This window comes from Lagopus muta, chromosome 12 (genome assembly GCF_023343835.1).
Source record: "Lagopus muta isolate bLagMut1 chromosome 12, bLagMut1 primary, whole genome shotgun sequence".
NCBI classification, from domain to species: domain Eukaryota; kingdom Metazoa; phylum Chordata; class Aves; order Galliformes; family Phasianidae; genus Lagopus; species Lagopus muta.
In genome coordinates, this window is record NC_064444.1 from 12,238,855 (window position 1) to 12,262,424 (window position 23,570).

At 35.4% G+C, this 23,570-nt stretch overlaps 1 protein-coding gene across 2 annotated transcripts in view; it reads right to left on the bottom strand.

The window, feature by feature from the left end:
* Positions 1-23,570, bottom strand: part of ITFG1 (integrin alpha FG-GAP repeat containing 1) — a 69,418-nt gene that overhangs the window by 39,060 nt on the left and 6,788 nt on the right. For both annotated transcript variants that reach the window (XM_048958756.1, XM_048958757.1), the window contains exons 6-8: positions 21,930-22,024; positions 7,561-7,616; positions 6,321-6,405 (exon numbers count right to left, since the gene is read on the bottom strand). In XM_048958756.1, the coding sequence (XP_048814713.1) occupies positions 6,321-6,405; positions 7,561-7,616; positions 21,930-22,024 (236 nt within the window). The remainder of the gene's footprint in view (positions 1-6,320; positions 6,406-7,560; positions 7,617-21,929; positions 22,025-23,570) is intronic.

The following is a 23,570-nucleotide window of genomic DNA, read 5'->3' on the forward strand; positions in this document are numbered from 1 at the left end:
ACAGCATTTAATGTGAAATGCTTCTGTATACCACTGTTTCAGATGAACTAAAGCACATCTATTACAAAACCAACTTCCTTATCTAAGGTGCCTCAGTATTCTTTAAAACATATTTTCACCTACACTTATCACAGTAATTATAGTTTTCCTCAGCTGCAGAGTATTTCAAAACACATAAGTACTGTCTTCCTGCATCTTAATCTCACAGGGTCCTTTTATCGGCTAAAGGAACACAGTGCTCAAAGGACAAGTACTTTGTAAAGGTGTCATTTAGCAAAATGCATCATTTTGTTTGATACGTAACTTGACATTCTGAAGGAAAAACATAAGGACATTTATATTCTAAACAAAAGTTGAGATACAAAAGTAAAAGCAGGAGAATTGTAATGCAACTCCACAGGCATAAAATCAGCACAATTAAGGTAATATTGGCTGGAGGACAATCAAAGTCTGCGATAAACTAAAGATCTCTCAACAAGAAGTGTTTTGTATAGTGCAATTTAAGGAAAAACAAAGGTTAGGCTCTGTTATAGTGCTTAAATAAAATGAGCAGGCAGTAACAAGCTATCATCACCTGTGAGGAAAATGACAATTACTACCATCTAACATTCAAGAAAGACACATGAAAAACTTGGTTACTTGGTAAGCAGAAAAACAGAGAAAGCTGTTTTATAATTACAAGTTGGATGATTAGATTCTAAAAACAAGAAAAAATTGATTTAAGTCTTTGAAATACTTCAGTAGAACTTTAATAATCCCAATCTGTGCTTTGTCAAAAAGCAAGTTCACATAATATGATTTCAGAAGTTAGAGAAGACCACAAAGACAACTGAGCAGCAACTAAAAAAAAAAAAGCAAATAAAAAGCTGGCTAAATGCAACCCTGAGAAAGTTTGAGATGTATTTATTATGGTATTTATTCACGAGGACACTATCAACAATATCATCTAGTTACTTTTTGGAAAGATCTTCACAATTAAACAGCAATTTTTCCCCTATCTCCTCACCAAACCAAGCAAAAATCAATGACCAAAGAATGAAACCTTTCAATTCTTCTGTCAGATATCAGAAAGGATGATTTATCAATCTCCACTGAACCAACCATAGGTCAACAGCAGTTATAAAATTAGTTCACGATAAAAATGAATGATTAGACTGTATCAACAGCATAACATTCTATGCTAATTGCTTTTGGGTCATTCTCTTTAAGACATTTCATTTATCTTCAGTGCACCAAGAAAATAACAGGTTTGTGTGTCCAGATACGGTTCACATTCATTTCATTGCTCGAAAAAAATTGGTCTAGTTTTCAGAATGCTTCACTAAAATCCTTACACTTCTTAAACAAATCATTTTTTCTCCAAAATTTCAAATACAATTATGAAAACAATTTTTAATTGTAGTTACTTAACAGAATTCCAACATTTTTATTTCCTTTAAAATGAGTACACGCATATTGTATAAAAAGCCTCTGCTAGCACACAGACAACAGCAACGGAGGATTAATCATTTTTGCTATAGCAACCACTGCACTGCAATTACCATAGTGACATGAGAAGAATAGAAAAAGTAATAATGAATGAAGAGCACTTACTTGTAGGAGTAACGTGCCTGCCAAATAAGTGCAGAATTCTCTACTGCCCAGCTCTATTCGCCTTAACCAACTGCAATACCATTTGTAATAGAGATGTCACAAAGCATTCTTGATTTATTTTAAAAAGGCCAACACAACTTTGTTGATCGTTCACTGTTCTTTGACCAGATTAATACACAAACCACTGCTGTGACATAACAGGGGGTGCTACTTATTTGAGAGGTTTTGATTTAGACAAGTTGTGGTCCACTACATTAAAATATATTCACATACCTACATTTGTCAATTTTTTAAATGAAAATGTTAAAGTGAGTATATATAGCATATATTTATAAATAAGTATATGTGGAAGTGTAGTAGACCTTAGACACATGCAAATATACATTTTTTCATGGAAAAAAAAACGAAATTCAGTATCTGAGTGCTTTAGAAATATTTTGTGCTAAGGTTGGACAAACATCTAATTGTTATTGTTTTCAGCTTCATTTATCAAAATAATATCTATTGCTCAACTTGCTTTCTTAATTTAAAAAAGCAAAGTTTATCCCAAATCACCCACTAGTCAAGACCTTACTCAAATACATCTCCTTTTATTTATTTTCTGCCATTTCTTCTTCAAATAATGGATTCAAACTTACAGCTGCAAAGGAAAGATCAAATGAAAATTTTGGAAGCAGACAATGTCAGACAAGCTCACCCTTTTAACAAAACACTTTAAGATCTATATGTGATCCGTAAATCACAATCCTGGGGCTGCAGAAGTACAACAGTGCACAAACAGGAAAATCGGAATTAAAGCTAAAGCAGGCAGCTCAAATGAAACAGTACTCCCAAGCTCTTGCCTGGACTGGATGTAGCTGTACAGTCTGATGTGCACACAGTTAAGTAAGAAGTGGCCAAACAATTGAAAGTGCAGAGAAGTAATTCTTTGAGATGTCTGTGGAACAGTGAGCCCTGTAGATAAGCAATGAGATGCAGAAAACATGGAGAAAAGGGAAGAAAAGAGGCAGGCAATGCAGAAAGCAACGTGGAATGAGAATGTAACAGTCTTAATAGTGAACACAGTGTGCGCAGGGTGTGAGAGCAATGGTGGGTTCTGCTTAGCCCATCATACACATTGACAAAACCTACTTAGGCAAAAAGTAGTGCAACCTTTTACGTTTACATTTTCTCATTCTGCTATTCTGATTTGTTAGCCAGTGAAACTTTTTTCAGGTGCTATTACAGAGCCCCGAAATACAATTTAAAATTGCAAACCATCATAACCCTCATAACTAAACTTCCTTTTGATTTATGGCAATTGTTTTCTCATCACTTTTGAAACAAAACTGAAAAAAGATGTTCAAGTCTGATAAACTATTCATAATAAGGCGTTTCCTTTAACTTCAGCTCACTACACCCAGACCTTGGGCAATAAATGCCTACTTTTTGAAGCACCTCGAAATGTGCAGACATAGCCAAGTGGGTGACTGCAGTTAGGTACAGGCATTTAGGTTTAGGTAGAATTTCTGGGGAGGTGGTAGGGATATTATTCAAATTCTATCAGACTGCTCTTCATAGAAAGGCATGGAATTTAATTTATATATCTTCATTACTTATACACACTATTTTAGTACTTCAGAATTCTCTACAAATTTCTTCAATAAGAAAAGGATTATTTGTTGTTTTAGAGAAATTCTGGGGAGATGAATTTTAAAAAAATTGATGCATTATTCAATTTCCTACCAACTGTTACAACAGAAGGATGAATTCAACTGTGATTTAAGCCACAGTAGTTCTCAAGCAGTAATTTCTAAATCATAGTTGTATGTATTTTTTTAACTGTCAGAATAATCTTTGTTCCTTGATCAAAATACACATGCACACACTTACAGCACTCCTTTTCCTCAAGAAAATTAAAGCATGCATCAGCAACATCTTGACATGGGAAGATCCATGCAACCTTAATGCCTGATTCAAACACAATCCTTAGAAAGTGCATGCACATCAATGACGGAAATGAGGAAACACAAATCTCTTTGTACCTATTTTCATTCATCAAAATGTTTCCAGCTAGGATACAGCCATTCACAATCCATATTAAGCTTCTGTCAAGTTTATTCCTTCAGACATAATTACAGGTGACAATTTTTCCTTATCTTCTACACACAGAGATTCAAACTTCTTAAACAAATTATTCTCTGAAGCCAAGAGGGCAATCTAAAACCTCTTACAACCAACCCTTACTTGAAAGTCCACAAAGCATTTAGCAAAAAAAAAAAAAAATCCCCCCAAATCCCTCAAAAACCCCACTAAGTCCCCCAAACTTTCTTCCATCCTTTTCTCTCAAATACTGTATAAAGCTGACTTAGAAGCCACGTTTTTCCTATGCAGTTTCAATTAAAAAGACCTCTTTATCTCAAAACAAAGACAACAGATACCTGCATTATTTTTCCCACAAAATTTTCAGTTTCTGCAGCTGAACAGAATATGACAGAGTCATTTTTCAACACAGAGGTCATTTTTCTGTATCTGTGTATATACTGCCAGTTTAGAATGTCTTCTAAATTTCAGTTATCCTTTAAGCGCTCCATAAACATAGGAGGCCTTGCATCAGTTTTCTCTACGCTTCATTTTCTCACACTAATTATAAGTGACTGAAAGACATACCTGTGCTCAGCCATGAAAAGCTCTAGAAAAAAAAGAGAGCATAGAAGTGACCTACAAATGACCCAAGGCTAATCCTTTAGCAAAACAAAACAAAAACATGTCTCCTCTAATGATTTTGAGAACATCAGCTCATACCAGCCAAGAAATGCACTGATGTCTAATGAACAGCATTTCTAAAAGTTTCATGAAAAACCTGAGTAGCAAGAGATCCGGCCAAATATGTTCCACCTTTGAAGAGATGGTGGAAAAAAGAAACAACATCAGAAGTTGCCCCTTTCACACTGGATGGATTTGTGTGATGTGAATTCATCTGCAAAGATAAAGATGGTAATGAGAATGCTGAGGAAGACATACTGCAGGATGTGGGTGGGTGAGAGTTCTCTCTTGCAGATGAAATTATTGAGATCTCCCAGAATAACCAGGTCCAAAAAAGTCAGCATCTCCTTCCGTAGATGACACGGATTATTACCTACCTTTGTTCTCTCTGCCAGACTCACTGTCCCTCTGCATTTATTTCTGCATGTTTCTCAAGTCCTTACACATCTTCTCCCTCACTGTATTTTTACTAGAAATTTTGTTCTCCTGTTGTCTCATGTTGTTGCTCGATGACAATTGGCTGAGCAGAGCATTCTACAAATTGTGATGGAGCTCCAAACCAATGGCAGCTCCCTGCTGCTGCACAACCACACCGGCCATCTTCCACAGCCCTGACTGCACCAAATCCAGACAGCGCACTGCACTGTTCTGTCAGCGTGCACCACTTCACTCCATTCTTTAAAATCATAGTTTTGATCTCTGACCAGTTATACTCCTCTTTGCAAAGATGCCTCAGGATTTTTTAAGATCTCATTATGGTAAATTTCTATGTAAACATTTGGACTTATTAGCTACCCAACGCAGAGATGAATATATCCTACATAAAGATTGCCTTACACAGTGTCATAAAAAAAATATCCACTATATACTAAACATGTATTAAGACATTTATCAGAACATGAGCTTGAAAAATAGTTACAAAAAATTCAACGTATTTACAAGTACTTTGAATTGCAAAAGATGTACTATTTATATTTAAGTGCTTGTATTTGTAGATAAACAATAAAAGATTTCACAAAACATGGTAAGAATTTCACAGAAGAACCTAAAGCACTGCTGAAGTTTTACCTTTACTTCCTAGTGATATGTAAACTCATTCACAGCTGCTGTAGAAAGGACTAAGAAATGCTAACCAGCAGAAATGTTTTCCAGATGAACGTCAGGAAACAGGGGTTTTTTTTTTTTTGGAAATGTTCTAGAATTTTTCTGAATACTTGGAAGTAGGAGCAGAGAGAAAGAACTGGAAACTTAGGCTAATGCAGTCTGACTTTGAATTTAAAAAATGGTCATTCTTTATTCTCAATATTTAAGTCAAAATGATCCAACAAAGTTAACACTGGGCTATGTTTAAAGATAGGCTCAGTCTCACAATGAAATGCGATATATAAGGAATTAATTCATTCTTTAAAAAAAATTGATATTCAGTAACATCAGCAGAATTAGTCCTGAACTATTTTCTCTTGGGTCACAATTATTTTAGTTTAGAGCACACGCAAAAGTAATATTTTTTGAATTACAAAATAAACATTTCCTGCTGTCTGCAACAGAACACACACATTGAAAGGCCATAATGGACTGTAGGCAGTTTTGCCTGGTTCAGGTAAAACAAACACAATAAAACCACAAAATCACAAAAATAAGATAACTGGTAATAACTGGTTTGATATTTGTACCATGCATGAAACACACAGTACACATTCACAAGTGTGCCCTCAGAAAAGAAGTATGACACAGAATGCACCGAAATAGCTGAAGTCAAATTTAGTTGTGTTTATTCATAAATTACTCCCAGAATTTTCAGGATCTACAGTCACACATTTAAAATCTTAAAAAAAAAAAACCAAACAAACAAAAAAAAAACAGAAAATAACTTTAGAATTAAACATACTTTAAACAGCTTCATTCTTTGATGTAGAACAGCTAACTATATTGTGAAAAAGAAACACTTGGAATATGAGTAGTTTTTAAAAAATAACACTCACCAAAATCTGCAAATACAGACTGTCCAACAACCACTGCACCACTAGGCTTTGCTTTACTTTTTTCAGGTTTAGAGAAGTTCCCATCCTATCAAACAAGATGAAGGAGAAAGTGAATTGCAGATCAAGTGACAAAGCTTCATTTTTGAACAAAAAACAAACAAACACAGAAATAAAGAATAGTTTACATAGATAAGAAACGTAGCTACAGAAAAAATGCCGTTTGGAAAAGGAGATTTTTTTCAGTTCTAATCCTTCAAGGAGTCCCATGGAAATCCAATAGTAACACTGCTTGTATAAAATACAAGTATTAGATTTTAAGAATTAAAAGATCTAAAAATAAAAGTAATCCACTGCTTTAAAAATGTTTCTCAATACAGCTTTCATTACTTATGCCAAAGTCAGTATTTGGATAATTTCTGGCAGATGAGCTTTTCATAGTTCCATGTCAGCAGCGGGCTGAAGATGGCCGTGTTGACACGTGACGAGACCACATTCCCAATTTCACAGTGATTCACTGTGATACAATGGATACGTTTTCAGGTACATATGGCCTCAAAAGATTCACTCCTTAGACAATAAGAAACACAGTAAGCATTTTCTGTAATAACAAAAGATATTTTTTTGATGCATAGATGCTGATATTGCTAGCAATAGTCCTTTTCGAGAACATACTTAGCATAAGGGATGCACCCAGTTTCAAATCAATTAATGTTATTTGTTGTTGTTAACAACGGAGTACATAAAAATAAATAAATAATTACTTGATCTGTTCCTGCCCAACCTTGAATTACATTGGTGATATCTGGTTAATGTAGGACTTGCAATTTTTCCAGTTGCAACCTGTGTACGTATTCTAATGGTTACAAGTGAGATTCTGAACCTCTGTCCCACAAAATCTCACCCATGATCTGGTCACAGTTCTAAGAAAGCTTGCTTATAGAGATTAAATCTTTGAGACAACAAGAACAAAAAAATCTGATCGGCCACTTCATCAGAAAGCACTGTGCTAAGTGCTAGTAACTTCCTACAACAGCTGATGACACAGCAGGGGTCCTGCTGAGCGTCTGAAAGTAGTCTGCTTTCCTTTGTAGTCCTATTGAAAAACCCGCAGAGAAACTTGTGCTGAGTAAAAGATCTTGAGTGATTTGTTCCTCAAACCAGGAACATCAGACAGCCTTTTATTGTTTTGTTTGATGCTTCTGCATTTGAGTATCATGGTTACTTCAGTCTTCTCTCTTACCTTATTTATCCAAGTCTCAAACTGAATGTCAGGATTTGAGGTAGTAAGGAATAAGTCTGAGAATAAAAACAAGAGAAATAAAATATTTCACACTAACTGAAGAACATTTCTTAAGAATAAAGATAGAAACAGGTTTCAAACAAAGTAGTATGCATCACTGCATTTTTAGTAAGTCAGAATTAAAATAAAAACCCATCATCTTTTTATTTTGGATCCATTAAGTTAAGCAATATCTACACTCTTGACTGCAGAAGAAAAAAAGATGTTTCAGGCTTCACATGCACTTAAATTCTCTTAAATATTACAACAGTATGAAAGAGTGCTTTAGAGGATTTATCTGATCATGTCTGCTTAAAGTAGAACTCATTCAAGAGAAGGGAAACAAAGAGGTGTATTAAAGATGTCAAAAGAAAAAAAAAGGATGAAGCGTAGCATACAAATGATTTTAAGAAAACCATCCTTTCGGTTTAAGCACTTGTTTTCTGTTCTACTGTCCTTCTTTTCTCTCCGGTTAAAAATAATACTATCAGAGATGGGAGACAATGATTACTCTGAGTAGAAAAAGATGAATTTAAAGCATTTAAAAGATAACGCCATACCCTCAGGTTCTACTGAATAAGCAGGTGGACAGCTGTACAAGGAGCTTCAGATGCCACAAACAAAAACCTCCAAACAAAACAACACCACCACCCCCCAAAAAAAATAAACACTCAAACACAAACCACCACCAAAACCCCACATGAAATAAAATGAAAGATTTTGTTTACAGGTTCCTTCTTCCCTATCCTGTACCGTGAAAGCTGTACAGTTTAATTTTATTCTCCTCAATATGCGAAATGGCAATTTCCTTTAGAGCACTCACATAAAAAGGATTATCATGATAATGTGCTGCATTGGAATGAATTTTATTGCTGCTTAAGCATTTCTTCAAGAGAGTCAGAAGTCATGAAAACAGTCCGAAGACAGAGAGCATTTATAAGTTCCAAACGTACATTCTGCAGCATAGGAAGTTCTGCACAAACATGTGCAAGAACTTCTTTACAGTGAGGTGACGGAGCACTGGAACAGGCTGCCCAGGGAGGTGGTGGAGTCTCCTTCTCTGCAGATGTTCAAGACCTGCCTGGACACCTACTTGGTGCAGGAACCTGCTCTGGCAGGGGGGGTTGGACTCGATCTCTGGAGGTCCCGTCCAGTCCCTATAATTCTGTGATAACTGTGCATGTAGAAGGAGGTCTGTTCAACACTGTTCATTAACATGGATCTAAACCATAAAAATACTCAAATAATACATTTGGGGGGCTTTGAATAGGTGGGGGACAAGGAGAGAGGAAAATATGGAAAAATTGGAGCTTTTACATCTTTTTACAGAGTTTTTTAGTTTCAAATAAGTATTCTACATAGCAGTAGTATGCCTGCGCTGTAACCTGTACTATAATTTGCAATTCATTATGAGCTATACCATATACAGGTTATGACAACAGGTCTTTCCATGTTCTATTTAAACATACAGCATATGAACAGTATTTGATTAAAAAAAATAGAATCGGTTGGCTAATCATTAGCAGGAACTTTGACTGGCACTGTACCTGTTTTCCCAAAACATCTCTGACTCAGTTTCACATCTCACAGATCTGACCTCTCACATTTATCTGCCAAGCCAATCCTCTCCCTGCCCAATCCTCTGCACTAGGAGAGATCCTGGGGAGCATGAATACAGCATTCCCACTGGAGAATGCCATGCTTACATGTTTTGTGACTCTATTCCAGAATTAGACAAAACGACACAACTGCTAACACAAGTCAAAATTCAGCTAGTGGTATTATGCTGAAAGCCCAGCTCTGAACAACTGCTTGGTTAAATAAACACAACACAGTTACACTTCTGGGGAGGAAAGAAGTACAAATACAAAGGCAGATGTGAGTTATGCTACAAGTACTATGAAGTCCTCAGCTCCTTACATCATCCAAGGTTAAAACAAAATTTGTTCAAAGTAAGAATAGCAAAAGTGAAACAGCATTATCTCAATTAATTCAACATGTAATGGGGTTTCACTTAATTTATATGGAGTTTCATTCTTACTGTAAAAGCCTATGCCGGAGCAGTATGCTATGTCAACTTCCCAGTCAAAAAAATAATATTTCCTTCAATGGGTAAATATTGTAGCACCTGCAGTATCCTTAAATTAGAAGAAATATAGAAAAGAGAAATGAATGTTCTTAACATATTAATGGGAAGTTACATAAACATTAGTATGAATTAAACTACTCATAAGTAGAAATATATCTCATTTTCATTTGTGCTTCACAGAATAAATGCATCAGTTACTGCTCCTCAGAGAGCTTAATGGCCATGTCTGACATACTGTCAATTCCATACTGTTTAGCCCAGACAGATTAAAACAAGTGTCAGGAAGTTAAGCACTCAGCAGTGACTGGACAAAAAGGACAGCCAAGTAAGCCGCACACCCATCATGATCTGCAGCAGCAGCCACTACCAGCTCATTCAAATATGAGTGAATTACTTGTAATGGAGTACCCGTGCATACTCTAACACATGTTTGCATCTACTTTATAAAAATGTGCAAAAAAAAAAAAAAGTAGTTTGAGGTAGATTTCCTTTATGCTTTAAAAGAACCAGTTTTTCCCCTCAGTTTTCAGTCAGAAACAGATTATATTTGTCTCCTTGTTGCCCTTCCCTCTCCTTAATCTGATTTCATAGTAAGAATATAGAAATACTCAGAAGTGTAACTGCAAAGGGAATGGAAACAATATAGAAAGACAAGGAAGAATAGGTATATAAAATCTTAGATGTGAGGATCAGACTCAAAAGTTGCTTTCAGATAAACAACAAAAGGTGGGGGGAACTGGAGAGAACACCACAGTGGCTGGTATGTCATACTGTAATAAATACAAGGAATGCATTTAGCTATCTGCAGCGTAGGAGGAATAAATCACGACACTAAATCTAAGTCAAACTACAAAGAGCTAGTACAAAGGCAATAATTCAAGATGTCTAAAATGTTTACTAGGCTAAGAAAATAGAGGTGTTCACAGATTTAAAGCTTTCAGCCACAGTACAAACCAGGTACTGAATATCACCTGCTACAGTAGCATTACGATGATTAAACTCAGCAACATGTCCATTTCACACCGAACTTTACTCCCCTCTCTAAAGAAAGCCCTCAGAACAGCATCTATATTCAGCAATTAAATTACTTTTGCCCTTTTTTCTCTTTGATATATTCCTCTGTCCCTCCTTTCCGCTAACCTGAGGCTTGTAACTCTATATACAGCTAGTGGAATCAAGGCACCAAGGCAGCTTCAAGCTTACTGCCATATTACAGTGTGCTGGTAAAAGCACGAAGGCAGATCAGGATTGCAGATCATCTTCCATAAATAGCAGATGAGCTAGTGCCACACTGCTCCAAAGTTAAAGAAACAAGCTGAGATATCCCTTAAGGCAAGCTAACAACACTACAGCAACATCACCTGTAGTTCTAGAACCAGCTGAACCAACTTGGTATGTTAATACAAATTGTCCTTTTTGTCTTTAAGCCTGCTTAGAAACTGCATATCTCAAATTCTCATGCCTATTTTTGGGAATAATTTCTTGGGCACCGAAGAAAAGCAGGGCTTAAATATTTGAAAGAAGTCTTCCATTTAGAACAAGAATAACAGATTTCAAAGCAAGCATAAAAGCATTTGCTGCAATGGCAGTGTAAAAATACCTCAAACAATGCAACTGAGACACCCCAAATAACAAGATACAAACTTGAATAGTTTGGAACTGCAAATATCTATAAGAAACCAAGCCTTAGAAAAAACAAACTCTTCCTGGTGCAGTCTTTTAGATCACACAATTTCCAAAGGTTACTTCAGACCTAACCTATCTAAGATTCTGACTTTATCACGTATGCTTTTGGTGCTTAGGAACAAGAACTATTTCTTAATGGTTCCTTCTTCAATAAGCGTATTTAATATCTGTAAGTATATTTTCCCATATAACCATAGCAAGCAATATGCAAGCACCTCCTTTCTAAAGGAGAAGCGTCCACAGCAGGTGTATTTTACAACCGTTGCTATTACTTTCCTTGGTCTATCATTGTTACCTTCTTTACTATATGAAGGCTGCAGGAAAAAACATGGAACAAACAAACGTGATAGGATATGTATGTTTAGTACTTGAATGGCATGACAGCATACACAGTTCATTTCTATACTTTTTGTATTTTAATACACTAATCATCTTGAAAACCGCAACAATTCTGTTCTGCTTCTGGCAAAGTCAAGAAAATTGAACACCTCCTTCCTACAAGGAATGTATTTCATATTACAAAAGCCAGGGAAATGTCACTTGTTTAAAGACATGCTGCCACATTGCCTTTGGGAGGCAGCTGTGGTAGCTACTTCAGCTGAAGAAAACAAAACTATCTGCACACACGTATCTATAAGCTGAAAAAACACAGATCAAGTATGGTGTGCTGGACCACTCTGTTCAACTGCTAACAAACCCAACAGCAGTGCAATACCAGATATTTACAACCCAAGGTTATAAAATAAAATAAACTCTAGCTCATTATTGACTATATTATTTGCAGAATACAAGAATGTTACTCTGGATACTTTCATTAGATCATCAGTGCATAAACGGATACTAAACAGAATAGGCATGGATTTATCTTTAACACTCTGACAGTTGTAGATACTGGACATATACAATGAAAATGGACCACAGAATCAAAAAAGGAAAATCAGTCTGGCCATCAGTAGGAGTTACTGCCAGAGAAAGAGCACAGGGATCATTGGATGGACCACTACACTAGGTCTGCAGGAGGAGTTCTGCTGTTCTTATTTCATGACATAAGAAAGATGAGTCAAGTCTTTGGTCACTGGGATGGTGGGAGATGCTCACAATAGATTCAAGGAGGTCTCCCAAAATTTAATGCCTGCAGTGTAACTGAATGGCTAGAAGTAAGAAAAGCATTCTCATCAGAGAGGAAGCGTATCTCTTAAACACATGCAAAGAGAAGTGTGTTTGCATTAAGTATGTTTTGTTACTTTTCATTTACCCCCAGGGAGTTGTTAACAAGAACAATGCAAGTAAGAAGAAAATTCATAAATGGAAGTGAACAATCTACCAGTAAGTTAAAGAATTGAGGAGGCTACCTGCCATTTTAGATCCATGAGACTGAAAACCAATGTAAGCAAACATATAATACAGAAGACATCTGGCAGAGGCTGTGACACACAGCTACTAGCATTCTATTCACAGCCTCACTTTCCCTAACAAGTGACTTGGTGACAAAAGTCAGCAATACTTCAATTTAATAAGCATTAATGAACTACAAGCGCATTACATAGGAATGACTGTGGTTCCACCCACCTTTATTTGATGGGATCAGCTAGTTTTGGCATTGTATCAAAATACAGCCCAGTTATGAATGAAAAACCTCATGAGGAAGATCAGTAAAACTTATACAATTAGAAAGCATCAGCTTTAGGGATTTCAGATCTACCTTGTATTGATGCCAAGGCCACAACACATACGTCTGCATATAGTGAAATAACTTCAACATCAAGCATGCATAACTTGAGTTAGAACCACGGCTGACAATTTTTTTGTGTAGTACATCTCATAAGACATCATACAACTGCTAACAGTTTTGATCACCCATTTGGGGGCACCAGAACTACAGCATTCTTGCTACAGGGTTTCAGACGACTTAAAATAAGGACGCCCAGTAGAAATCACATGCTGAGCATCCAGCATTCAATTACAGCACATTAGAACTGGCACAACATGGAATTCCACACAAAAGATACATTAAAAATGCAGAACAGGATTTAAACTCCTTGAACATGAAAGCATTTCTACTATTCCTACAATGTCTACCTTTTTTTTTTTTAATTTTGACTGCATGGAACGAAAAGCTTCATTAATCCCTGACAATTTTCACTACACATGGATGCTTTAGATCTCAGTAATAGCAGGTTAGGAGGAGGAAGACAAAATAAAAAAAAAAGCAGCTGATATTTCCAAAACAAGTTTCAAGCTGGCTAAATTTTATGTAGGTTTTTAATTAAAACAACAAAAGCAAAATGACCACACTGTCTCTCAGGAAGGATGTTTCAAGACAAGTACTAGGTCATTCTGGGAAAATCTGCCTTAGTTTACCAAGTACTAAACCAGTTTCAGTTGGTAAAAGAGGCCAAGTAAGCATAACTAAGGTTGGAACAAGTTCAGCACAGAGGTAGACAGACAGCTTAGAAGACTTCAGCCCAACTGGAATAATTCAGATAATCTTACTGAAGCAAACAGTATTACAAAACCTACTTCCAAATATTACTTTTACTTATTAGCACTACTAGGAAATTGCAACAAAGGCAGTCTATACAGAATCTGCTTCAAGTTCACTTTTAATTAAGCTTGTTATTTCTGTTCACTTTTAAGAGTTATAAAAAACAATACTATTTATAGATGGAGTGTTCATTTCACTAATAACTGATTTGACCTTTCTGTTTAATGTCAGAGGGCTTTATTGCAAAATTAAAACCTTCAGCAACTACAGTTATCTTCAGAAACCGCCAAGGCATAAGCAATATTCTTAAATTACAGTTTCATTTCACATTTGCTTCAGAACTCAGGTTAATAAAGAGGAAAAGCTCATATTTTTTTAAACACTATCAAAATGCATCAAGTCCGAGCCTCCTCCTTACAAAATAAGATATCAACCAGATAGAAAAAACATGCATACATGCCAAATGTGCCTCAAAAGATTTATGTTGAAGAACGCGGTTGTCTGTGTGTATTTCTAACATGCACAACATTAAACTGGAAGTTACTTGTGGGTATGTCTGGTTGTGCATATTGGTAAATATAAACAATGTGCTGAACTAAAACTCAAGCACTGACAGGATGGTTAAGTGACAACTGTATTAAAAATCATTAAATGCCCCCAAAGTCTAAGGTCTAAACAAAATACAGCTATTCCCTCTTTCACCAAGTCTTAAAGTAATTGTATGCTGAACAGATATGCATTTGAATACGCAGACCACGAGGGACTATTCCTATGGGTTTTAGTACTTGAATTGCAAGTTCTCAGACATCTCAGACGTGTTTATTCTCATTATGAAGCCAACAATATTGTTTCAAGAAATATAAGATAACCACTTTCAGTGCTAAGAGTATTTTCCAAATCTATTTTTGCATTCAATGCTTCATCAACTAAATGCTGATTGGGCAGAACCAGTTTACTTCTCACCTCTATGAAGTTACTGATTCCCATAGAAAAACATTAATATATCAATACATCAGTATATAATTACAAATTTGAAAAAGAAAATGCATTATGGTAATTTTAATTAAACAGGTAGCAAAGGTGGTGGTAATCTTTTAGAAAGATCGGCCAAAACAAGATAAAATAGCTGTCTCTTCTCTATAGAGATCCTTACTTACTATTATTTATAGCTTACCCCATCAATATAATTAAAGTAGCAATGGCAAAGACAGACCAATTGCAGCAGCATAAAAAGAACACGTAGTTAGTTATTTAACCAACTCTGGTTTTGTCTTAAAAAAGGTAGCAGGAACTGCCCATGTTCCTGCCAGTGCCCAATACCAAGAGAAATAAGAGGTAACAGAAGGCCACATCACGCGGGAAATTCAAAGAGGTAACTAATTTTTAAATAGTAGAAATATTTTTTAAAATAAACATAAAACCCACAAAGCTTCTATAGAATGTCTGTTGAAAAGACTTCAAACAAAGACAGTGTGCACACATTCCTGTATATACACAAAAATATACACACTGCACATTTTTAAAATGTCATTTGAGCTAAGCTTTAAAAGGCTAGATAATTTGTTTACAAACATAATGAGCCTGGTTGTTTTGATAGAAAATAAGCACGCATCTACTGCATAAAATAAGCTTTAATGATACATAATATGCAGAGGGGTTACTACCTTCTATCAAGATGCAACTCACCAAAAAATATCTAACTGAATAAGAATGTGACATCAAGGTTTACAGTACCTTCAGAATCAAGATTTCACTGATTACACAGAAAAATGACTTCAGAACTGGATGAATGTTTTTCCAAGAAGAAAGCTGTCTACATGTATGTGCTTAAAATAAATAGGAATCAAAGTGAAAACACATTGTAAATGTTCTGGGACATGAGGTTTCTAGATTCCTAAAGCAAAATAATATAAGAAAATTAACCTTCAGAAACCAGTAAAGAGACTGGCAATTAGCTTATAGCAAGCTGTTTCTGACTAATGACTGTTTCCACTTTACTCTTCCCAAAATCAAATTTATGATTTTTCCTTCACTATCTCAAAACAGTTCCAGAAATGTGCAATTATGCACACCATGTGCTGGTGCTCAACACAAGACAGGCTGCAAAAGCACTATTTCCAAACTTTTGAATCACAGAACCAAATAAGGCACAAAATATTTAGTACATTAGATATCTTTCATAGCACTCAATGATACATCTGTCACCATGATAGAAGCTGCAGTATGATTAAGAGTCCAAGGTAGTTTTTCCTCTCAGATTTGAACTTTTTTTGTTTTTAAATATTTGCAGAGATATGGCCTATTTCTTAATAGAAGACTTGTAAGCTTAACAGTTACTGTAAATACAGGTTCATCAGGAATACTTTTGTAACAGTACTTAAATACATTGGCTTAGAAAGAAAGAAACCAATAACCCTAACTGAACATCTAATGTTTAGTAAGTTTGAATTAGCAACCATCAAGTTAAAAAAAAAAAAAGAAAAAAGAAAAAACACACAAAGCTAAATAATACTATCCTAAAAATTTTGTCTTCAGAGACAGCACTGGCTTTACCTGTGAGAGCTCACATTAAGACAGTTTAATCAGTATTTATCTAGTATCTATGCTCAATTGCTTAATTTAAGCCTTTGCTTGGTGCAAGTTATTCATCTGAAATTGCTGACTGATTCAAAAAAATGACAAAACCAAAATATCTTTCTGTTATCTAGTTTGAAATAGATGCTTTCTAATCAGTACCCAGCTATACAGCAGTTCTGGATGTCCTTCATCAAGTGCTTTTTACTCTTCTTGGCCTCAGTTTCCAGCTGTAATACTTCTATCTCTGATTTTACATTTTTCAACTGTAAAGTTTTCAGTATGATGACCATTTTGGGAACACTGTTTACTCAGTGAAACAGTACTACCTCCATCTCTTGAGTAACACGTCTGATTCACATTTCTGAGAAATACTGAGTTCCTATCAACTTTGAACTGAGAGGATGAATGCAAAAGGAAGTTACTTTTTATCTTACAGGAAGCTGTAAGAGTTAAATACTTACATTATGTGATGTCTACCTTCCAGCCTGAGGATATGACATTTTTAAGACAGGTCTCTTACTCATGGAGTGTCCTTTGCAAATGCTCATTTACGCAGTCCTGCTCTATAAAACACACCTTAATCTGTCCAGACAAGCCTATTGTTATTAACTTCAAGATTATGTTCTTAAACTAGCTAATAACTGTGATTATGTACTCCTAGACACCCAGTAACCCCATTCTAACAAAGGTCGCCACATTTTTCTCATCTTTCAGTCTATTTCAGGGCATGTGGAAAATATGACATAGATGTAAGATGCAATTTGACCTCAAATGTCTGGGCTGAAAGTTCAGATCCTTCACAAATAAAAAATGGGTTCTGGAATAAAGCTGGGAAAAAGCAAATGAATACAACATTTTAAAATATAGCCAGTGTCTCATACGTCTAGAACTATAAAACCCTGCAATTACATGTACTTATCATTTGCTCCACACTGAAGTCATTAAGACCTTGAAATTTAAATTCCGAGGTGAAAAACACCACCATCACACTTCGAAATAAATATACTTTCATTCTTGAAAAATGATCAAACTTCATATGTGGATGCACAGTTAAATGAGTGTTTTTTACCCAGTTACATTTTATTTTTTCACTAAGTTATGAAACTCTTTAATGAACTGCTGAAGAAAGATTCAGCTACATCACTGAAATGCACATACTGATAAACCGAGCAAAGGGCACAAATTGTCACTATTCTTATCTCAAGTTCAATGTTAATTTCAGCGTTGTTTTTAAACAAGTAGAACATTTTTCAAAGGCCATACATTTCTTTTGTACCACTTCAGTAAGGCACACTGCACTACTGAAGCGCGTGACTTTATTAAGGTTGAGGTATTATGAAGTATAACTATGAGTTGAAAATGAGCACTACATTATATACTATACAACTTCTTGTACTGTTTTAAAAACATTAAGATACAATATTTAAAATTAAATTGCTTTCTGATAACATATGTGCATACGTAGAGACAAGGTCTGGCAAAGCCAGATTCTTCTCTGGTTGGGACCTAGTTAACAGAATGAAAGACAATAGGTACAAACTGAAATACAAGAAATTCCACTTAACTATTTCAAACTACTTCTACTTAAATGTAACTCTTCTTCTGTTGTCAGAGTAGTTAAATGCTAGAAAACATTGCCCAGGGAGGTTGCAGAGCTTCTGTCCTTGGAGACATTCAAAAGACAACTGGACATAACCCCAAACAACCTGCTCTAATCCTGTGTTGGGCAGGTTGAACTAGACAGTCTCCAGATTCCAGATTCTGTGTTGAGGGCTATGGTTTAGTGAAAACTATTGGTGATAGAAGGATGGTTGGACTGGATGATCTTGTAGGTCTTTTCCAACCTTGGTGATTCTGTGATTCTGTGTGATTCAGACACCCTGTCCAAATGCAGCCATTCTGTGAACTAGATACTCTTCCCTGGAGAAGCACACACTTTGTACGCATGAAGAGGATGCTTAAAAAATTTGTATCTTTTTCTTATCCACAAAGCACAAACAAACCCTTCGGGAAAAAAATTATACTGCATATTTCTACATGGATTATTTAATATTCCTAGCCCAAGTTAAATTTACTTACCGAATTAAAAATGATAAAAATAGAACAATGATGGTTTAATTGAAAAACAGCAGCAGCATTACTATCTGAAACAACATAGTTTAAATCTCACCAAGAAAGATTAGCATTATCTTTGTTCTGGTTAGTGGATTTTTGGATTTGTAAAATCCTTACACAGTTAGCCTTTCATGAAGCATTGTTAGGGATTAAAAACATCTTCATGAACATGCTCTCATATAATGAAATCAGAACGATTTGACTTTGTTGCACCCAGAGCAGGAGAAATGTGCCAATTAAAATCTGTTTTGAGTGTTTATATCTTGGCAGGTTGAAAATGGATTAGACAATAAACTAGCAGAAAAGATTCTCAGCTCAGAGAGGATTTTTGATTTTATTATTACTATTATTTTTAACATAAAGCACACTTTAAATCTCCTAAGCTTTTTATAGTAATGAAGTTACCAAAAATAGCCTAGCATAAAAACCACTGAATTGGCTGCATCTGTTGTACAATACAAAGCCCCCAAAACATTTCAGAACATTAGAAAAATGTCTTAAAAAAAAAAAAGTGAACACTGGGCATTCTGAATGGCTTTTATCTTCATAATCATAAACAGTGGCACTGTCACAAGTAAAGACTTGATTTTTTCAGTTAAAAAGCACCACAGCAGTACTGAATGCTGTAATAGTATTAAGTCTTTTGGACTTCAGCATGCAGACTAAACTTCTGCATCCTCATCAATTCCTCCCTTGTAATTAATAGGATTTTAACATGGACCAAAACCTATCCTTAACAAATTTTGTTCCTAACCAAGAATGGCAGTGCATGTTATGATTATTACAAGAATCTCTCATTTTCACTAGCTCTGCCTCGATCAACCAACAAATAACAGATTGCACTGAGAAATAACACAGCAAGAATGTTGCCTGGTGCCATAAGGCTGTGCTGCCCCAGCTACGCTGACAGAGCTAAACAAATAGGAGAAACAAGGAACTGCCCCGTGAAGTCTACCCTCACTGCGCAGGGGCACAGGGTGGTTGTGTGCACACTTCAGCACATTATTTTGGCACTGTTTGGCAGAAGGCATTTGGAATCCCATTATTGCCAGTACCAGGTATGCAGTTACATATGGGTTGGTGGTTGTTTTGTTTGTTTGTTTTTAACTAAACGCAAAACAAAAAGTAAACAAAACCACATCAGAGCTGAACTACTTTCATCATTACTTCCATGAGTCATCTGCCAAACTCTGTACAGCCTAGCACAAATTAAAGATGACACTGTGAGGATACTAAACAAGTATATATATATTTTTTTAAAGAGGAACAATGAGTCCTGAGGTGCAATTCCATGCTTGACTATAGGCAAACTATGTACATCTGCTGCTACTAGAAAGAGGAGTCTATTTTCTCTCCGTGCTTACACTAGCTCTGGTAACCCTGAAGCTCCGTGATAACTTGCATCAGCTTAATAACTCAAGTGAAAATGAATCATGTTCCACACCCTCTCCCTCATACAGTTACTAGAGCAGATGAGAGCGAACTGCCATAAATGTACAGTCAGGACCAGGCGGCTTTTTGTTTTGGCAGCAGGCAGTCCTGCAATAACACGTCAGCCATGAAATATCAAATATCACTGATAAAGTATTATTTTTCTGCAACGTATGCTTTGCTGACTGCTGATCTAGCTTTCATAGGGCTAGCGAAAGCAGCTTCCCATATTACTAACAAACAGTTACTTCAAAGAAAATAATTTAATAGCAATATTTTTTCCATATTTTTTTCTCAGAATGAATTATTTTTCTTAAAGTTTTCCTTAGATTGCTCTAACATAACTGTCAACAGTTTACAGGCTGTTTTGGTCCATAGATTCCAGCCTGAGGATTTGTATTTGTGCTGCTAGAAGGAAAGAAAAATCTGTGTCTTTGAGTGGGGAGATTTCCCAGAAGCTTCTATTCACATATCCAGATATGAAAATAACAGCTCCCAGTACTCCCCATACAGATACTGCCATCTATTTGTATTGAATGGATAAATTTTCCATGTATCATCAGCACTAACTGGAACTTTCTTGACATTTTGTAGGCTAACTTGGCTGTCATAGATAGCTCTGAGTACACTTGCCAAAACTCTAACTGTGACTGATCCATAGGAATAACTTAGGAGTTCCTACCTTTATGTACCTGTGAACTTATATGCCCACATACTCATCTTTAAAAAATTACCTGGAATGAACCTCTTCGCTGCCCAGACAAAATTCCAAAGGGTGTATATAGCTAAGTGCCTTAGCACTGGTTATTGACATGACACTGATTACAGTAAGCAACCATATACCTAATTTTCCAGTTGGAATTTCCACTTGACAGCTTCATGCAGCAGTGTGCCAGAAATGAGTATTACAGTTTGACTAAGCACTGAAGTAATTAACTTAATCCCTAGAAATGAAAAGCATGTTAATTAAGTTTATGAACTCTTTCCTCTCTCACTCCCATAATACTAAAAAGGGGAAAAAAAATCATCTCTCCTACCCAAACTACCATACGTGAATTGATCTATAAAGCACAACTAGCAAAAGAGAAAGCAGTTCAAAACCCATTTAGTGTTTTAAGAAAGTAAATGAAGTTTATCAAGGTGTTTAAATATGCTTTGAGATATGAACCACAGAAGTGATAAATAGATATCTGTTAATTGAAGGCTAAGATGCATTACATATTTGACCTAAACAAACATTAAACAAAACAAAATCACCATCAAACCATCAATCACCACAAAACAAGAATACATTTTTTTATCTACCACAACAAAATTGTCTCCAGTATTTTTTGTGTATACTGAGTTATAAATAGCTTATAGGAATGTTCAGGTTGTAATAGAGTAAGTCTCACATGTGGTTTTCTCAGTGCTAGAATAAACTATAGCAAAGCAGAACGAAATCACATTGACCTCTCTAAGAAAGAAATCATGAGTTAAGTCCAGTGTTGAAAACACGTCTCTGAATGAACTACTTTCAAAATGAAAAAGGAGGAAGTGCGGTAAGCAGTGACAGAGCTGCAAACTCTGAATAGCAGAGAAACATCTCTAAGAGGAAGATGTTCTGATGGCAAACAATTATTGAGAACAAGCATTATTATTCATTAAATTATAAAACAGAAAATTATTCATTCTGGTATTTTTTTTTATTTAAAAAACAACATTATTTGAAGTGTAGGTAGTGATTAAAAATCACAAATAGCAAGGTCATAGTTACTGAACAGAGCATTCTAGAACAACTGTCAATGAAAACGCCCCAAATGTTAGAAAGATACATACAATATATAATATTGTGATAAGTTAATAATTTATAAGTTAATATTTAACCTGTATATTAATAATTCAATAACTTAACAAATTAAAGTGATAAATAATATTAGGAAAGTATTTAGCACTTTTATGACTTACCAGCTGTGAAGTCATTATTTAAGTCTATGAATGCATGAGAGTGTGGCACATACATTCTACTCTGGGTGTCCAGTGCAGCGTGCCGCGATAAGTTCCTACAAGGCAAGAAGGAAAAGCAGCGCATTTCAGCAGTGCTGACAGACTTAACCATGATAAATACACCTTTAAAAAAAACAACAAACACAACAAAACTGAACATCAATTGCATTCTTTTACCATTAAATGAACATTACAACTTAGCTTACAATACACTAAATGAGTAGTAAGTAACTGCTTGAAATGTTTTCTAAAAGATGATTCACAGAGGAAAGGCTTCAGTGAGATTATACTAACTTTCTAAAATAAGTTTATTCGTACAGAAAAGCATCATCATGCACAAAGTGAAACAGCCTGGATTCCACCACTAGAAATCCTGAAAAACTTCATTTCCCTTCCCTTTTCCTCCTGCAGTTTTACTATCAGTACTTAAGAAATGTCCTTTGGACCAACAGATGAAAGAAATGGACACAATCACATGCTGCTGAAATAAGCTCATGCCTGCCACACAGGATAGACTATATGCTAACGATGTCATTTCCCAAGGAGGTGATACAACTTCTTGTCTTTTCCTGAAAGTTTAGAATAAAAAATAAACTAGAAAAATAACAAAGAAAAGCACAATTGAACTAAAACCATCTCCTGCCCCCTTACAGAAATAATGAAGTATTTTCTAGTTCTTCTGAGGTACTTGTTTTTGAAGTTAGTAAGTTAAGAAAGTTAAGCAGCTCTACTATAATTTAAAATGTTTTTAAATTTGATGTGGAAAAATGTTTTTCTGAGCAATGAAATAAAGCTTTTTCCCCCATGTAAGACATGTAGTTACGTACAGCTCAGTTTTATTTTGACCTCAGTCAGCTCATTTGTATCAACTTACTAGTAAAAAGATTTCAAAAAAAAAAAAAAAAGAAACATCTGACCCCTATTTTCCTTTCTTCCAAAACTTGAATTTTTCAATATCTACTGTTATTTTCAGAAGGTGTCATAAAAGTGAAAGTTCTGTTCCACGAGCCATCTACTAAAAAAAACACAATGAAATTCAACTTAGGATTAATGAACAAAACCCACATTGCCAAGAAGGGTATATAGTTTTCAACTACAATTTAAATGCTACTTGCCCTATGTTACTTCCAAATCACTTCTGAGGAAATGAAAATCACCAGTAATCAGCAACAGGTATAGACTTGTTAAATACACTTGGCAAGGTAATACTTGATGATGGTGGAAAATAAACCAAAAACATTTCTTAGGGGCCATGAAAATGCACAATAGAAGCTGATGTATAGTTGCTATAGAGACAGAGCAATCATCTGATTGCTTTCTCCTGTGTTAACAGACCTCTTAAAACAATAGCTCAAGAAAACCACATGGGAACACAAAGAATTCCTAAGGCTTTCTTTTAGAACAAACTAATATTGATTGTACAGGAACTTGAATGAGTGGCTACATCAACACCTGCATTTCTTATGCAACACAGGGAGCTGCAAGTTTCTATGTTAGCATTACTAAACAGCATTCAAGACATTATCCAGTTCCACTTAAAAGCTGCAAAATATCAAGCTAGAATTAAAATCTTTGAAGGTCCAACCCTGTAAGAATAAACAA